This window comes from Typopeltis vanoorti, chromosome 17 (genome assembly GCF_054136105.1).
Source record: "Typopeltis vanoorti isolate ZY-2024b chromosome 17, IOZ_Tvanoo_1.0, whole genome shotgun sequence".
Lineage (NCBI taxonomy): Eukaryota > Metazoa > Arthropoda > Arachnida > Uropygi > Thelyphonidae > Typopeltis > Typopeltis vanoorti.
This window is the reverse complement of record NC_143565.1, coordinates 45,107,203-45,126,882: the sequence shown is the minus strand read 5'-3', so window position 1 is coordinate 45,126,882 and position 19,680 is coordinate 45,107,203. Positions and strand designations below refer to the sequence as shown.

At 33.5% G+C, this 19,680-nt stretch overlaps 1 protein-coding gene across 3 annotated transcripts in view; it reads left to right on the top strand.

Moving 5' to 3' along the window:
- Smurf (SMAD specific E3 ubiquitin protein ligase) overlaps window positions 1–19,680 on the top strand; it is a 452,534-nt gene that overhangs the window by 360,376 nt on the left and 72,478 nt on the right. For all 3 annotated transcript variants that reach the window (XM_090407614.1, XM_090407612.1, XM_090407613.1), the window contains one exon: window positions 9,516–9,653. In XM_090407614.1, the coding sequence (XP_090263740.1) occupies window positions 9,516–9,653 (138 nt within the window). The remainder of the gene's footprint in view (window positions 1–9,515; window positions 9,654–19,680) is intronic.

Here is a 19,680-nt window from a genome sequence, read left to right as displayed (position 1 = left end):
AGGTACACTCTTAAACACACCGACGTTGTTGTGTTAGTTGTGGAGGAATTGATCCCAGATATTCTTACTGATTCTCTGAGGCAAGTAACCTTATTCTTTACTTAGGGCTCTATCAGCTTAAAGTAGTCCTCAGAAATAATTGAGGTCTGGGATCCAGTGTCCAATAAAGCATTACAATGCTTTCCATGGGCAATGCCCCTTACCATCATTCCATGAGGTCGCTCCTTCCTTCCCTGCCTGCTTTTCCATGTTCTGTTTGCATAAGTATGGGATCTGGGTTCTTCCCTATAATATCTATCAGATCGACCTCTACCTTAGTAGCAATTGCAAGCAAGATGCCCAATTTTCTTACAAATATAGCATTTGGGAGGCTCTCTTCTATCACTTAGATCACTGATGGTCCTGTGATTTGATAAAGGATTGCTGATTCTTGGGAGGTAACATCTGCTAGCCTTTTCAGGACGGTGTCTAATCAGTCAATGAGGAGTCTTTGCATCCTCTCAAACTCCTCATGAACTAGCCTAGTAGTCTCTTCATTCTTATCAATATTAGGCTCTGAGGTCTTCACAGACACTGCTTCCAGCTTTCTCATCGCCTCATCTAGATGCTCCATAACGGGTTTCTGGAGAAGTTCTACTTCTCTTTTTATCATAGATTTGATGTCATGTGTTTCAGGAAGGAATTCCGTCACTTTATTTATAGCTTCACTACAGTTGCCCTTATTTCCCTTTCTTACTCTAGATTTCTCCTTCTCTTTATATTCCCTTTCATGTTCCTGTTCGATTTTCCTCATGTTATTACGGTCCCCTTCAACCAAGTTAACATGGCAGGCAGCAGATGTGGGATGTAGATCCCCAAGCATCTGCTCTCGATCCTTGACTGCATTGTAGCATTCATCCAGGTTGGTTAGTCTTTTATTGAAAGCTGTTTCTTTTAATTCCTGTCGCACTCCTTGCCTGAATTGCTGGAAGACAGCCCAGTCTAAGTGAGGTCTTTCCTCACTGGAGACACTTAAAGCACTGGCTACCGATAGCAATCTATTCTGAAAGTCAGAAGCACTCTCCCTATCCTTTTGAATACACTTCTGGAGCTTCCACAGATTAGGCCCCAAACTTCTTAATTTGGAATATTGAGAAATTAGGACTTCTCTAAATTTGAAATACTCTAGCGTTTCTCTCAGAATGGGAGAGGCATATAGGAAGGTCTTTGCTTTACCTGTTAGTTTGCTATGGAGTAGAACCAGTAACTGAAAGTCGGTCCATCCTCCAGTCTTTCTCAGCTCCTCTATATAATTGAAAAACGTGATCACGTCATCTGTATCCTCCCCCGAAAATTGAGGAAACACTTGTTGTGGGTTAATGTGCTTAAAAAACTCATTGGTATTCATACCTGATTCACTACTTGTGATAGACATGCTTGCTATCTAATTAACAAACTCTAAAATTCAACCTTTGCTTAGACTTTTTTTTCTGGATGGAATTCGAAACCAACTTGCAGTGATTTACATATATTATACTTATTTAATTATGCAAATTACATCCTGTCAGCTGCGCCATTTATGTTATGTCCCCTTTCAATATTATTCCTTGAATCACTATATCTCAAGCCGCTAGAAGTGAGGTGTCTTCTACATGGGGCACGTGGTATCTCTATCACACAAAGAAATAGCCTAAGGGTAGAGCCAAAATTCAATGAAACAGAGTCCTCAAACCTTACCTTTCTTAAATCCCTAGAAATTTATATTTTTAGACTGCGCTGCTTAGAATTATTAGATTAAAGATAATAACTCAATCAAGAAGTAAGTTAGAAGATATACTCATGTGACCTAGGGTTGCAGTCGTGTCCTCAACCTTATGCAATTAAACTCCCGCTCAGATCTGTAACGAGTTTCACAAGTGGTGCATCGAATTCTACACACGGACTCATATATTTAGTTATATTTAGCTTCTTATCAAGTGGCATATCTGTGTGCTAAGAAAAGAAAAAGTCATACAATAGCTGAGGAATTGGTAAAACCATGTGCACTTGAAATTGCAAAAATTGTATTGGGTTCTGAAGCACAAAGGAAAATTCAGCAGATTCCGTTATCGAATGATGTGATTCGATCGTGCATCCAAGATCTCAGTGTTGATATTTTACTGCAAGTAGTAGAAGATAGCAAAGCCAGTCCTCTAAAAGTGAGTATTCAACTGGACGAGTCAACTGATGTTGATAATTGCAGTCAGTTGTTGGTATTTGTGCGATATATTAAGGAAAAAGAAATGTTTGAAGAATTTTTATTTTGTGAGCCACTGGAAACATCGAATACCCATGAACATGATAGGCTCAATTTGCACTGATGGTGCCCCTGCAATGTTGGGCAAAAATTCTGGATTTTTTTCATACATCAAGACAGAAATACCGCAAGTTACAATAATGCATTGCATGTTGTACCATCATGCACTTGCATCGAAAGCTTTGCACAACACTTAACTACTACTGTAAATGTAAAGTATATCCAAGGACGAACGCTTAATCATCGTATCTTTCGTGCTTTGTGCAAAGAAATCGATGCTATTCATACTGCGCTTCTTTATCACACTGAAGTACAGTGGCTCTCCAAGGGCAGCATGCTAAGCAGGGTTTTTGAATTGCGCGAGGAAATTATTCAGTTTCTTACTAACCAGAATTGTGATTTAGTTAAAGCTTTTGAAAAAAGAGAAGCAATACTTCAACTAGCCTAATTAGCAGATATATTTAGTCACCTGAATGAATTAAACACATCAATGCAAGGATTTGGTAAGAACATAATAACAGCTAGTGAAAAATTATCCTCATTTATTAAAAAACTAAAAATTTGGAAATGTTGAGTTGAAAATGGGAATTTTGCAAACTTTCCTTTGCTTGATTCAATCATTCTGGAAAATGAGAAAATAATAATTATACCTGAAATTGCAATACATCTCCAGCAATTGAGTGAATCATTTCATGGATACTTTACCACGGGAAATATTAGCTAAGTTCAGAGATGGATACTGGATCCATTTCTATTTGACCCAGATTCGATGGACGACAGCTATTTAATAATAGACGATCTTATTGAAATACAAGCCAATGCATGTATTCAAATGGAATTTGAAAAACTGGACTTAGAACAATTCTGGTGTACACAGTTAGAACCTATCCACAGCTGGCAAAAGCAACATTGCAGACACTTTTACCATTTGCCACCACCACCTACCTGTGTGAAATGGGATTTTCATCACTTTTGCACATAAAAACAAAAGCCAGAAATCGCTTAAATGCAAGTGATGACGTACGCGTGGCTCTTTCAAAAAAGGAGCCTTGCTTCAAAAGTATTATTATGAATAAACATCAACAACATAGCCATTAAAAATTGAGATATTGTTTTGTATGTATATGTAAATGTGTTTATTTTTTAATAAATAAATTATCTTGTAATAGATTTACGTAATTTCCTAAATAAAGAAATAAACACATTTTTCAAGGGGGTGCGAGAACTTATTTTTAGATTCAAGGGGATGCCGATCACTAAAAAGGTTAAGACCTTTTTAGGTTAAAGGTAAAAAGTGTAAGTGTAAAAAGTGTAACTTTAGTGCTTAACCTTTTTAGGTAAAAAGGTTAAGCACTAAATTCACAAGTAAAATTTAATGCACTAAATAAAAAATTTGAAAGGACAAATTGATTACTGTTTTTGAAGTACAGCAGTAAAACTTAGATGTGGCCAGACTATGTTAAATGCATGAATTCTTCTGGCCAGTTGTCTATTGTGCAGGAAAAATTATTGAAATGCATCAAAGTCAAATAAGAGTTTGCCCAAACCATATTTTTATCCTATGACAAATTTCTTATTAACAATATAATAATAATAATAAAAGCATATCATAAGATAATGAGGAGAAAACCGTTAAAACTTGTAATTTGTATGGTGTAAATAGAACCTTATACAGAATAATAAATAAATCACTTATAAGTTGCTGATCAGCACTTAAAATTGACAGATGATTAAATCAGATATATAAGGCAGGGTTTGATTCAGTTTCCAATATTATGCGTAAACGACATAGACCGTATCATTAAGAAAAGCATAATTAAACTTAATAGCCAAGTAGGAGATATTAAGCTTGGTTTTTTTCTTTGCTCTGTGCCTGTGTTATCCTCTTAAATAAATTGTTGCAAATCTTTGTCAGTTTTAATAAATTTAAACAAGCAAATTTAAATAATTGCTGACAAACTTATGAAAATCAGCAATAAAAAGACAATTGGGAAAATAGAAATGTTATCTGCATTCTCAGTAGCAAACCAATAGAGCTGGTTATATATTTTAGCTATTTAAGCATATTTTTTAGGAAAGATGGCAGATTAAATATAGAATAGATAATATAATGAACATATAAAGGAAACCAAAGTGAATAAATTTGTTATCATCAGATACTTCCATGGAGTGAAGAGCTCATGGGGAAGGCATTTTTCGATTTTATTCACTGGCATTAATGATTACTGTAGTGCTACCTTTATCCACTCTGGTGGTGACTATCTGTCTCAGTCTCATCCCCAGATATATACAGTTTATCAAAAATCCACAATTTCAACTCACCCTAAGATGTATATTAGATGCTACTGATTCTCCCTGCTATAAATTATCCAAACAGTTTGTGAAATCTTAATCCTCCTCCCTCCCCTCACTAACCATACCATATCTTACATTTAAAAAAAACTTCTACCCATTTTAAAATGTCCATTGAAAATCTAATTGTAAATAATACAGATAAATTGATCAGTAACATCACCTCATTGTTTCTTCCCATTTCTGTGGGATCCTTCTTTAGCTGAGACTCATTATACAAATGTGTCAACAGCCTAACCAGTTCTATTGAACATTCCTTTAGTATACCTGCTTATATTCCATCTGCTCCTATTGCTGAATTCTTATCCGAGTTATGCAATAGCTCTGTAACCTTCTCATTCACTTCTAACTCTTCATCCAATGTAAGTAACACTGTGCACCATGTTACATACACCAGGTTGCTACATTTTAGCAAAGTGAGCACTCACTGGTACCATCTGCATTTAGTAGTTATTCTTCCACATTCAGACTTCCTTTTACTTGCAGCATAATGATAAAATTCTTTTGGATTGCCTTTATTCTAGGTAGTCAGTTTTTTGTAATTCAGTGCTTGTGATGTTTTTAGGCTGCATTTCATATATGTCATGACTCATTTTATTCTCATGATATTTCTTATACATAATCTTCTTATGGAACTCCTGTTCCTCGTTCATTTCACTCCAACACTATTTGTTCATCTAACTCTAGGAATACATTGTTACTGCATCATTTAGTCATCTTTTCAAAAACTTCCCATGTAATGCCAATATCTTTCCCATTCATTAACTGATATTATGGGATTGAAAATACTATTCTCTGAGTTTGTCATATTTTCCAGCTTTCGAGTTCAGCATGTAATCTTTACTAATTGGAACATCCATGTAATTTGCTACTTCCCATACCAGTAAGCATGATCATTACTAACTGGTGGCAAGACAGCAACATCCTTAACTGAGGCCTTTCCCACCCTTTCTGATACCATAATAAGTTTATCATTGTTTGGCCTTGAGTTGCTCCTTTGTATGCTCCTTGAGACAGTTATTGAGCAATAGCTCAGTATTTTGCTTTATTCTCATCATGAGTTTGCTACCCAGTCAGTGTCATATATTTAGTCTCCCATAATGATTATTAATTTAGTGCCCAACAGGGTGATTTGCCAATGCATTTCATCATTTCCAGCATCTGAACACCACTTCTGTGGTTTATGGGCTAAGAGAGAAATCAGCCAAAAGACCAAGTTAGCAGTAAGTGTTAGTTATTATGTCAGTGACACTGACATTATATATATTATATATAATATTAGAGTAATACAATAATATATTATTATGCATTATAGATATTTTTATTATAATTAATTGACTGTGTGGACTGCGTGTGACACTGACATAATATATGCAGGTGGACTCCAACATATCTAAGAGTTATGGTCCACAAAATTTATATAACACAAATTTTATATAAATGATTTTACATCAAACTAGCTTCTTGTATTTCTTTCAATTCTAACTGCTGACTTATAAGTTAAATATAGACTATGTATTGCACTATATAATGTTTCATTTATCCCATATAATTATAACATTTTGGAATGCTTTTCACTGGGCACCTTATCATATGCCTTTTCCAGATCTACAAGCCTAAGTAAAGATTCTTATTACAAGTTAAATAAGACTATATATTGCTCTGTATAATGTTTCATTTATCCCATAATTGTAGCATTTCAAAATGCTATGGTTATACCAATTAAGAATTCCATCGATTTCTCAACTAGATGTTTCTCTTTACTTGAGAAACAACTATGTTTCTCAGCATGAAGTGAAAATCTGATCTTCACAATGTATATTTATCCTGATCCCATCTTCTTCTTCAAGTTTGTCCACCACAATTTTTCTCAGTCTATTCTTTGGTATTCTTCCATAAATATTATCTGGAACACTCATTAGGGAAATTCTTTGTAATTCTCACATTCAGCTTTGTCCACTTTTTATATATGGGAACTACAAGAACTGTACTCCATTCATCTGGAATTCAAGCTTGACCAGGCACTCTGAATTATGCAGTGTAGCCACTCTAAAACTTTTACACTTCCATATTTGAGCATTTGTGGTCAAATATCATCTCTTCTCACCAGGAAATATCCCACCGGGCATATAGAAAGGCTTGGAGAAAATTTTGAGATAACGGCAAGGCAATAATGGTAAGTACCTACTGGATTTCTGCCCAGGATACTGAACTAGTCATTACTAACACCATGTTCCAACTTAAAAATGGGCACAAGGTCACTTTGAGAGAAGACACAAGAAATAAGAAAAACATCATTGACCATGTCATTATTGATAGTGATATCTTCATGCTGGATCAGGATACAAGAGTGCACAGAGAATTTGAAATAGAAAGTCACCATCACTTAATTTAAAGTAGGATAAAAATGAATATCACATTGAAAACAATGGTAAGAAAGAAAGTTTTAAAAATAATTAAAGTCGAGCAGCTTTTACATATAAACTGTAGACTTAACTATACAAACATTATTGAAGAAAATGAAACAATTAGAAGAACCAAACAATATCCTACTCATTTAGCAGACTATGCAGTACTCAGATTTCCCAAGCTTCAATATCATCTTCAACCAGTGTCTCAAACATTGACCTCCATATCATCCTTCTGCCACCAGCACATAGTTTGCCTTTTCTCTGACAAAAAAAAAAAAAAAACATCTTGCATACAATTACTCTCAGTAATATACAAATCACCAGATAGAATCAGATCTCTTTGTTAGGTTGACATTTGGCTCCCTTTCCTGACATAACAACATGACATCAATAGCTTTCTCAGCATCTAAAAAACTAGCCATATCCCAAAACCTTCCATCCTTCAATTACTGTTCACATGTTCAGGGTGATGTACCTGAAACCTCTAAAATTGTTGATGCTGTCCAGAGGAGAGTAATTCAGCTTATAGATGATTCTCTCCCTTACAGACTCACTTCAGCCTCTGTCTCACAGATTCAATGTTTCTGCTCCAGGATTGGATAGCTGGCATAAGTTGATTTTGTTCTCTTAAAATTGTCAATTACAGAAATACAATACCATATAAGTTTGAAAAACCAAGTAGAGGCTGGATAATCTACCATATAAGAAAATGTAATTTCCATGTGTAGCTGTGTTACTTGGAGCTTTGGTTAATAATTAATCTTTAACATGTTTTGATAATTCTTATTTTTATTTCACTTATCACATTTATTGTAGTTTTTTCAGTGCATCTTTAAGATCAAAAATTTTATCTAAACAAAGCTTTAGTTCACAATAAGATGAACAAAAGATTTCTTGTCATTATTTTCAGTTGTAATGCAGGGTAATAGCCACAATAAATCATGTTGTCAGGGGTGCACCAGTAGTGTCCGGCACCTATGTGCAAAACTTTATTTGGCACCCCTATACCCCTGCCCCCCAAACTTTATAAAAACGTTATTTTTAATATTTGATGCCAATAAAGTGAGTATTTCATTTTGAATTTTATCTCCTAAATAGGAGGGCATATTTTTAAAGTCAGGATCATTAGCTACACGTCGCATGTGTTCCAATATAAAAGGATCAAACTTTTCTAACATCTCAATGCATTTTAAAAAATTGCCATTGTTGCGATCGTAAAGATTATTACTTGTACCACGAAGAGCTAGATTTTGTTTGCCTAAAAACTGTACTACAAAAATTATTCTTTTTATAACTTCATACAAACGTTTCCTTTCATTATCTAAAACTGTTTGTTGCAAATGATCAATACAAGTTTTATTTTTTAAAGATGTAATTAATTCTGTCCATTTTTTGTAATTGTTCAAATGATTTAAATTTTTCTCATGGCGATTCAGGTACATTGCAAGATGTTGCCTATATTCTGCTGATAACAGCAGAATATAGAATAAAGTTAAAAACTGCAGCAGATTTTATATATGTTTAGAGCAAATGTGAGTTTGAACAAGATTAAACAAATTCAAATGCACGTCATCCTGTAAACAGTAAGCTCACGCTAGTTCAAATTTTTACTTGTTTACGCTAAACTACTTGTTAGAACTAGGATCAGAATAAAATAAGAACTTAAGGAATAATAACAAATAAGTGATTATAAATAATTTGTTTAAGACAAATCTATAAAATATATAAAAAAAAAAAAAAAAATCAGCTAATGCCTTTTTGTTCCCGTACATAGGGAGTAGACGAAGCCATTTAGCCCTATCTAACCTTTGGAGACTGAGTGGGCAGTTCAATCTCCACTAGTAGCCAATCAGAGATAGCTAGCCGAAGGCTATCACTAATTAATCGATACGCAGTGAAGAAGCTGGCTAGCAAGTGGCGCCATCTCGTAGTGCCTAACCCTAACAATATTTTTAATGGCTGAAAATAGTGTGGGTTCGACGGCCGATTTTCTTGAATTTATGGGAGAAAAACCCGCTAGCCCATGCCAGAGATCGACTAACTCTGGAACCGGTCGAGAAAAGGCTTGGAAAAAGTTCGTCTAGTTGGCGACTAGATTCAAACACCTTTCGTCGTGTGGTCAAGCGTCGTAGAGTGCAAACGCCACTTCTACTAAGCTACACAGGCTCTCCTATACGGGGGGAAAAAAAAATCTCATTGTTCATTAATTATATCAAAATAAATTACATTTTTATTTTTATTTGTAAATAAATTACAAAAATGTAATTTATTTTGATATAATTAATGAATAATATTTTTTAAGTATTTCCTCCTCACCTGAAATCTTTTGGTGCCTTTACTATCCTGGCTCCTGTGTGCGTTGCACACATTGCACATATTGGTGGTGCGCCCCTGCATGTTGTATATATTATCAAGTCATAAATGCATTATAGACTTATTTTATCAAATTTTGATGATTTTTTTTGTTATGTTTACAGGGAAAATAATATCACACCGGTGATTGACACAACATTTTCTGTAGAACATGATGCATTTGGCCAGCTACAAGTTCATGAGCTTAAACCAAATGGAAAAGAAATATCTGTGACAGAGGACAATAAGAAAGAGTATGTGAGGTAAGATATAAACTGTGCTTGTGTATTAAAAGCCTATAAAGGAAATAGCCTGTATTTTAATAGAGAAAGTTTGATGTTTAAATTGGCTAAACAGCAGGACACAAAGGATTGGCAGAATCATAAATGAAGCAGAGGCTGAAATTATAAAAATGAAAATACTGAACTCACAATTAAACTTTAAAATGTTGCTAATTTAATGTTACTCACTGGAATCTTTGTAATGAACTATATATGTGTCTATAGTATTAAAATCAAAAATAACTGAAAACTTTGATCATTGAGCTTTATGATTTGTCACCTCCAACAGAGAGGGATACCAGTAATAAAAAAGTAATTTACATTGGTCAACATGATGACCAGGATTTGGACAGCAATTTAATGATGGACAACTTGCATAAATTGATTTTGTTCTCTTTAAATTGTCAATTACAGAAATACATACCCTATAAATGTTTCTTTAATTTGAAGTTTAAAATTTTGAAAAATTAATTTATTTGTAAGGTTAAAAAAATTCTAAAAAAAGAATTTTTAAAATAATCACACATACAAACTTCATAACTTCTAGTAAAGTATGTATTAAAGAAATACTCTATATTATATCATATTTCTGTAGTCTAGTGTTTTAAGAGAACAGTATCAACTTATGCTAGCTATCCATCATTAAGTCTGTCCAGTTTGGAAACTGACTTGTTCACACTAGCTGTGGGATTCTCTGCCTGGATAATTTCGGTAAACTTTATATCTTGTGTCCCACTTCTCTTTGTAATTGGTGATCACATATAAAGCTAAATGACTGCTGAAGTTTTAGATTTGATTTTGGCAGGCAGCATGTATTTAGTTCATTATGAAGATTTCAAGTAGGTTACATTAATTAAACATACATTTCTAAATATAAATGTTAATCCTTGATTTTAAGTTTCATAATTCTTGCTGTAGTTCTCTTCTTTCTTATAGCTTTCCTTTTACTATTTGCATTTGTACTTTTTCATGTTGTTGTTTCATGTGCTTTATGTATGGTTTACTGACATCAGCTATAATTTTCTCTCCAGACTTATCAAATTTTGTTTTCACCCATGTCTTTGTGATTTGCATTATGAATTTGATTTAGTTTCTGTCAATGCAAACTTTGAAAACAAATATAACTTTTAATTTCTTTTTTTTTATTGAAATAATACATTCAAAATATGAAATTATTGTATAAGGTGGGAAGAAAAGTGGTTTCTTCATCTCTTTTGTTTTTTAGTTTTAATATAAAGCATGACTGATTTTATACTTCACTTCCAACATCTGTATTTTGTGACAACATGGACTGTGATTTCATTCGTAAGGAAATTCAGTTTGCTAGGTTTTGGTTTTACTGCCTACAACAGTGAGCATTAGCATGGGATGTATGCTAGGTATTTTCTATGGTTTGTTATGCTACATCATTTCGTTGTAATATGTTCACTATATTGCATTACTACACCTTCTGTAGCAATAATCTCCTGGTGTAATAAGTAGTCATTATCTGAACTGCATCAAGCATGCATTATTATAAATCACATTTTGTGCACTAACATCTTGATATGTAGTACACACAATATTATGATGACAGTATTGTTCTCTGACTGCCACCTTGATAAAATAGCGTATCTCTTGTATTTCTTATTTTTGTGTTCTTGGATATATTATTTTGAACTTGGTTTTTTTGATATATGAATTATAATTATATATGTGTGTGATCATTTACCTTATCACCTTATAAACTTCCACAATTCAGTAAAACTTTATTGCTTATCTGGTTCTCAATAAGAAGTTCAGAATCAATTATAAAAATGACATCAGTTAATTTGAATAATGGAGTTGCTCATTATACCAGAGGCTTCTCCTGTTTTTAGAAGGATGAATTAAAGTTGAACATCATGAACATTGAAAAACCCTACCTTTTTTAAAAAATTTGTTCCTTTTTAAGTGATCAAAAAAAGTAAATTGCTGGTCATGCATAGTTTCTATGGTTATGATTTAAGGTTCTGAATAAATAATTATGCTCATAAAGATGATAAATCATTAATAAATATGGTATTAAACATTGCTTACATTTCTAGTTGTGGTTTTGTCTTATCTAATTGACATTTTATTTCCAGTTATGAGAGGATTTTTTTTTCTGATGAATTTTAAAAGAATCATCATATTCATTTCTTTTTATCCTTTCATGTTTGTCTGGTAGCAGTCAATACTGCATGCTACATCTTGTAAAGGGCTACATAATAAGCTAGTTTTATGCAACAGAAAGATTGTGTTAGAAATCCTTTCTCTTCCCATCAGTATGAAATCATCAAAAAATTGACTAGAAAACAAAAAGTAGAGGACTAACAAGAACATTATAAATTATTAGCATTCTGAATACTTCAAACCTTGTCAATGCAATAATCTAAGCTAAGCTTTGATTAAACATATGCTTGTCATTTTGAATGGTTAGTCTTGCTTGCATTTTTAGCTTACTTTAATATTTTTTTCTTTAATATTGGTTCCTATAAATTTGAAACCTTATATAGCTTTATATACCTGGGATCAGAAGTTAATTATAAAAATGACATCAGTGTTGTGATCAGAAATGCATTCTTTTTGCAAATAGATATCTCTATGGACTTAGGAAACACTTAGTCACATTTGATCTTAGGAAAAACAAAAAACTGAAGATAGGAAATAGGAAGTAGTCGCTATTTTGTTTTGAGCAGGATAAAATTGAATTTCATATTGAAAAGAAGAGTGTGTAAGGAAGTTTTAAAACAAATCAAGGTTCCAATATAAGCTTACATTCTTAGAGAATTCAGAGAAAAATGTAAGAAAGTGAAGCATTGTAAAACTAGCTAAACAAAAGTCATGGGAAGATTCTGGTAAGAACATAAAAAAGAAATATTAGGAAGGTGACAAAATATTCTGGAGGCTATTGAAAAAACTTAGAAATGGAAGAAAGCGTACTCTCAAAGGAATCAGAGATGATAAAGGTGACATAAAAATTAAAGATAAAGTAATTGCTAGATGTCTGTAGTAATTACTTTGAAAGACTGCTAAATGAAATAAGCAATGTTAGCACAATGGTAGAAAACTCCCAAAAGGAATAGTCAAGAATAAATATCCATACTTGAAGTAGAAAAATTCATCAAAAACCTGAAATGTGGAAAGGCATCTGGAGCAGATGCAATTCGGCCAGAAATGCTCAAATATGGAGGTATAAAAATTTTATTGTGGCTGCATTGCATAATTCAGAAGGCCTGCTCAGAGGGTTGAATTCCAGATGATTGGAGCAGAGCTCTCGTAGTACCCATCTACGAAAAGAGAAGTAAAACCGAATGCAAGAATTACAGAGGTATTTCACTGAGTGTACCTGGTAAGATTTATGCAAGTATACTTGAGAAATGGCAAACAAAAATTGTGCAAGGGAAGCATGGTGAAAAACAAGTTGAATTCATGCCAAATAGAGGTTGTAAGGATCAGATTTTATAACAAGGATTTATATTTAAGTTTTGTTGATCTGGAAGAGACATATGACAAGGTGCCAAGAGGAAAACTCTTCAAAATGCTACAGTTATACGGTGTTAATTTGCATTATCAAGCAATACATAGTCTTTCTTTAAGTTATAGTTAGCATTTAGACTTGAAGGAAGTACAGGAAAGATGATTTGATGTAAAATCAGGTGTGCGACAAGGGTACACATTATCTCCACTTATTCATTATCTATGTGAATCATGTTATGAAGAAAAGTGGTATTAAATCTGATATCAAAATTGGTGATATTAATCTTAGCTCTTTACTTTATGCAAATGATGTTATATTTCTGAATAAATTCAGTACAAGTCTGCAAGATTCCCTGACTAAATTGAACAACTGTTATAATAAATTTGCTATGAAAATAAGCAGAAACATAGAAAATATTAACTGTATCCTGAATGGTGAACCTATAGAACAAGTAAAACATTTTAGGTATTTAGGCACAAATTTCAGTGAAGATGATGAAGTAAATATGGAAATAGACAACAGAATTAGTAAAGCTGGTATGGTCAGAAGTAAGCTGAATAAATTTATACCCATTAAGAAAGAAGTTAGTCAAAACACTCGATTAGCTTTATACAAGAAGGTGTTTAAACCAATTTTCACTTATAGATCTGAGAGCTATGTTAGAAATAAAACCCTTGATCAAGGACTAGAGACCTGTGATATGAGTTCTGAGAAAGATTAGTGTACTGAACAAATGGAAAGAGGTTGCCATTGTTAGCATTCAGGAATGTGTTAGCAGAGCTAATCTCAGGTGATATGGTCACTTAAATAGAATGGAAGAGGAAAGATTTCCTCTTACAAAAAACAAGTGTTCTTTGCCAGGTTGGTAGAGGGAAAAGATCCAGAGGATGACCAAGTTGTAGATGGATTGATACTATAAAAAGCATCTTAAAGACAGAAATGTGAGATCTGATATATTGGAATCTTGACAGATAACAGATTAATTTGGAGGAGAATTGTTGATCAGTAATGGTGTAACTTTTTCATGTAGTACCATCATAATTATCCTGTACATCTCCCAAGGATATTCATAATCAGGAATTTTATTATAAGAAACAAAAATAACTATGTACAAAATGCTTATAAGACCAATATTTCTCTGATGGGTATTATCAGTGGCAGATGAAAGACTGTTAAGTCTGTTTACACAGATTGAAAGAAGGGTTCTCAGACATATTTTTTTGGAGCAGTACAAGAGAATAGGATGTGGACAGAAAGATACAATTATGAATTATATAGATTATATAATGAGCCAAACATTAAGTATGTTAAAATCAATAGATTAAATGGGACAAGGCATATTATATGCATGAATAATAACTGAATTAAGAAAATATTCAGTTATGCTAGAAGGAAAATTGGAAGATCTAAATTGAGATGGGAAGATGGAGTGATCCAGGATATTAAGACTTTGAGAGTTAAAAACTGGAGGAACTTAGCAGTGAATAAGGAAGGCTAGCAGAAGTTTCTGAAAAAGGCCAGGGCTTACACAGAGCTGTCGAGCCAATGGCGATGATGATGATTGTTGCCATTAGTGAAACCTGGCTCTCGGGGTCTAGTGTAGTGACTGGAATCAAGTCTCAAAAGTACAGTATTTTCAGAAAAATTAGGAGGAAGAATACTACTAATGATATCAGATAATTTGAGTCCAGTTATGGTAGAAACTCATTAAAGCAATAACAGTAATAATGTTCCATGTAGCGGTGAGAGACTATCTGGTGTGGAGACTAACAGGATGAATTAGTAGTGAGGTGTTGCTACACACCTGATGGAACAGTTGCTGGAGAAATGACTAAATGCATTGCTATATTAAATTACCATGATAGATACTAAACAAGTGATCATTATGGTTTACTTAAATTATATGAACATTGATTGGGTGGCAAAGAACACTCATAAATTTACTGAGCTGTGGTATAACTCTTTCATTCGGCATATGAAAGAAGGAACTTGAGGTCAAAGATAGTTACATTAATCATAGCATCGCAAAGGATCTTGGTTTAGGACTTGACTGTTATACCGCCAATTGGTGACAGTGATCATGCCATACTGAGTTAGGAAGTAGCTAAGTATATGGCTATTCAAATTAAAGGCTAATGCTGAACTTCAAAGCTCAAAATTATGACATTCAAGAGAATAAATACTATGTTTACTCCAATGGTATAAAGTACTGAATGGAAAGGATATCAATAGTCTTTGAGAAGCTTTGAAAAGATTCTTACATGATGGCAGTGTCTTAATATCACTTCCTAGAGTTTGAAGAACAAATAGGCTGGAGTTAAAATGGAAGTAAAACCGTAATTAAGAGATCCGAAAGAAGATGATGATGGTTAAAAATGAATGTCATGAGAATAAGGATGAGAGAATGTTGTTTAATTTTGACGGTATATATCAGAACACAGAATTACAAGTAAATAATTATTTATTGACTTATTGCTGATATTTTGCTGGTGTTATAACCAGCATCTTCAGAGCACAAAAGCACAGTTTGTCACAGTATGCGAGACAACAACAACATGGTGTACCAAAGGGACTAGTTTAACAAAATTGTAGCAACAACACAAAGACTAAAGTCCTAATTAGGCACCCTCTATCTAAAAAAAAAAAAAAAAAAAACCAGAGAGAAAGCAGGTACTAGTTCTTAAGATGACTGTCTCTCAAATCTTAGGTAAATTTATACAGCCATATTTGTTGAGATTTGGAGTATGTTTCAAGGCTTCTGTTGCTTCTAAGAATTATCTCTCTGACTTTAAATAACCAACATCCAAAAATCCACTTTACAATGGAACTAGAAGCTAATAACTGTCTGCCCTTCCTGGATATACTAATCACATTCTTCCAGATGGTTCCTTATCATTCTCAGTTTTAAGAACAGAGAATGATAAGGATTTACACAAACAATCACACCATCACCCTTCTCAACAGCAGTATGGTATCTTAAAAATGCTAACCCACAGAGCGAGAGCAATCTGTTCCAACGACAATGCTCTTGCTGAACTGGCTCACTTGTGCCACACCTTCTTGGCAAATGGCTATAATCCCCATAAGATAAACAAAATACTAAATGCTCCTAAGAAACCCTTCCCACTATCCACCATGGAGAACTACCACAAAACAGTCACCATCCCATACATTAAAGGCACATTGGAAAAAATATCTAGAATTCTCAATAAACATCAACTACGCACTATATTCAGACCGTGTGGCAAATTAGCAACTCTCATCCATTCATCCAAGGACAGCATCCCTCCTTTATCACATCCAGGAGTCTACGAAGTACCCTGCTCGTGTGATCAAGCTTACTACGGTCAAACAGGAAGAACTGTGGACATCTGCATCAGTGAGCATAAAAGATACACCAGGCACTATCACTATGGCAAGTCAGGCCTAGCAGACTATGCTTTGGATACCCCTACACACAGGATCAACTAGAAGAAAACAAAAGTACTGCACAAAAACTTTTACAAGTCAGAGAGATTGTTCTTAGAAGCAATAGAAGCCTTGAAACATACTCCGAATCTCAACAAACATTGCTGTACAAATTTACCTAAGATTTGGGAGACAGTCATCTTAAGACATAACTAGTACCTGCTTTCTCTCTCTGTTTTTTTTTTTTTAGGACTTTAGTCCTTGTGTTGTTGCTACAATTTTATTAAATTAGTCCCTTTGTTACACCATGTTGTTGTAGTCTCGTGTACTGTGACAAACTGTGTTTTTGTGCTCTGAAGATGCTGGTTATAACACCAGCAAAATATCAGCAATAAGTCAATAAATAATTATTTACTTGTAATTCTGTGTTCTGATATATATACCATCAAAATTAAACAACATGTACGATGAACACATAAGCCTTTCTACACGTTAAGTTGTGAAATATGTAAGGCACGCACTAGAAAATTTGCTAGCATTGTATGGGAAAGCTAAGTCAGTATATGAAAAGAAATTACCTGTGCAGGCCAAAGGCAACCAAAAAGAATTTTATGGTTATGATGTGAGTAAAAGAAAAAGGGAATGAACGTGGAAGAATAATTTTAGTGAATGCAGATGATAACTGTTTGCTTTGAGGATCTATCAACCTGGTGTATGTAAAATGTGCACAGTGCTACCCTCTAATAAGGATTATGGAATGTAGATTACAAGGGCAGATTGAGTGTGCATGTATACTGCAGACACTATAAACATGGAAAAAAAGGGGGGGCAGCATGATAGATCTCTAAATACCTCTGAAAGGATGTATTTAGAAAATATAAATTTCCTGATATGTACTCTCAGGGGGTGTACAGTTTATTATGATAGTATTGCATGAAAAGGTTACATCATTACTAACTTCCTACAAAAAATTTTTCTTCAAATTAATTCGTTATCTGTTAATACTCCATATTATATGATATTAATTTGATGAAATTTTTCAGTTATTTATAAGGTGAGGCAAAGGATACAGGAGCACTTGTAGATGTTAAGTTTCTGTTTGCTTAAGAGCTAGATTTTTCTCTCATAGAGTACTGAGTGAGAAGGTTTGCCTGTCAAAGGGGTCAGTGTATCTGGTGTAAATGAGTTTAAGAGAAAGTATGGTATGAGAAAGTATAGAGTGATCTTTGACCTCCCTTGATGAGTCCTTGACTCCTGGGAGAGTTCTGATATGAATAATAATATGGAAATAGGTAAGAACATCTAGGACTTCATCTGCATTCTCAGTAGAGAACCTATAGAACATGTAAAATATTTTGAGTATTTTGCACAATTTATAATGAAGATGGCAATATTAAATATGGAAATAGACACTAGAATAAGCAAAGTCTGGTACGCGATCTATGTTTGGGATGATAAATTTATACAGAATAAAAGAGAAATTAACCAAAACACAGCTAACAGCATGCAAGACAATGTTCAAACAAATTTTAACTTATGTATCTGAGAGTTGGGTTAGAAATTCAAATTGATCAAAGACTAGATACTGCAGATATGAGAATTTGGGGAGAAATTAAAGGAGTAAGTATGTGGCATCAATGGTAGTGTCATATGAAAAATGAAGATATTAGGAAGGAACTTGATATTGTTGGCATACCTATGGTCAGAGCTTGTCTAAGGCAGTATGGTCACTTAAACAGAATAAATAATAAATAAAATTTAATAAAAACATATGATTGATGCCAAGATGTTGAAAAGATCTAGAGGGAAAGATTTTTGAAGGAAAAAGTATTCATGGTGATTAGTAATAATGAAAATTTAATTTTGTAACATCTAAGTGTCAGGAATATATATATATATATATATATCAGCCTATTTTTCTACCCACTGCAGGGTGAATGCCTCTCCCATTGCAGGAGGTTTGGGTCTACTACTCCCATGGTGACCAAGTCCATATTAGGAGAGTGTATGTATACTTGTGTGAATGAATGTATGAAAGTGGAAGACAATCACAAACATCCATGCCTACGCAGGATTTGAACCTGCAGCCTCTTGGCTGGAAAGCGGATACACTGACCACTCAGCCAACCAGGCCGGCATGTGTTTATATACTAGAGATTTTGCAAAAATGTCCAAGTGTATTAAGTGTTGCTGTTCATTTGATTATTACCAATATCACATGCTACACAACACTGTGTGCGTATGTTTAAAGTAACGAACCTCTTTTTTTTTCGATAGAAAGATGACATGATTAAGTGATTACTATAACCTGCAATCTTCTTTGATGCCTTAGCCCATTGCTCGGCAACCTTTTTGGAGTGAAGAGCCATTTTTAAAATTATGTCTGTTAAAAAAAAAATTTAGGGAGCCGCATGCAGTGATGAGCAACCAATGGTCCATGGGCTGCATGCGACCCTCTCAGGTTTTTTGTGCGGTCCACGGTGTTCGTTTTGTATGGCAGAATTAGTATATTTTAATTAAAAATCTATTTTATGAATGTTGATTTTTACATGTGGATTTATTTATGCAGGTTAAAAAATTAAAATATACCTAAATAGTGGAAAATAAATTAATACTGTCTTATCAAAGAAAAAGAAAATATTCTTTATGCAGATCGAACCGAGTATTTGATTTACTATTTAATTGCTCATCACTGCTTTAAATTTAGAAACTACATTGAAAAATATTATAATTAAATTATTTATTCAGTTTTTTTTTTTACAGTAACACGTTATCATACTTGTAAAACACAGGGATGGCATGTCACAAGAAATTATATGATATTTTTAAATATTAAATAATAAAACAAAAATTTCCTCCTCCTTACAAAAACATATGTATAAAATCCAATAACACACCTATTGCTTTAATTTTTTTTAATTTAAAATATCTTCTTAGTGCAACTTTTGCTGTTGAACTTCTTGGGATAGTTTCTCAATATGCTGCGAATACAGCGTAATTTTCATTTTCAAACATGATGAAGGACTCACGTTGTTTAGTTGGTTTCTCAACTTACTTTTAATAAAATTCATATTAGAAAATATTTGCTCACAGAAATATGTCGATCTGAAAATCGATAGA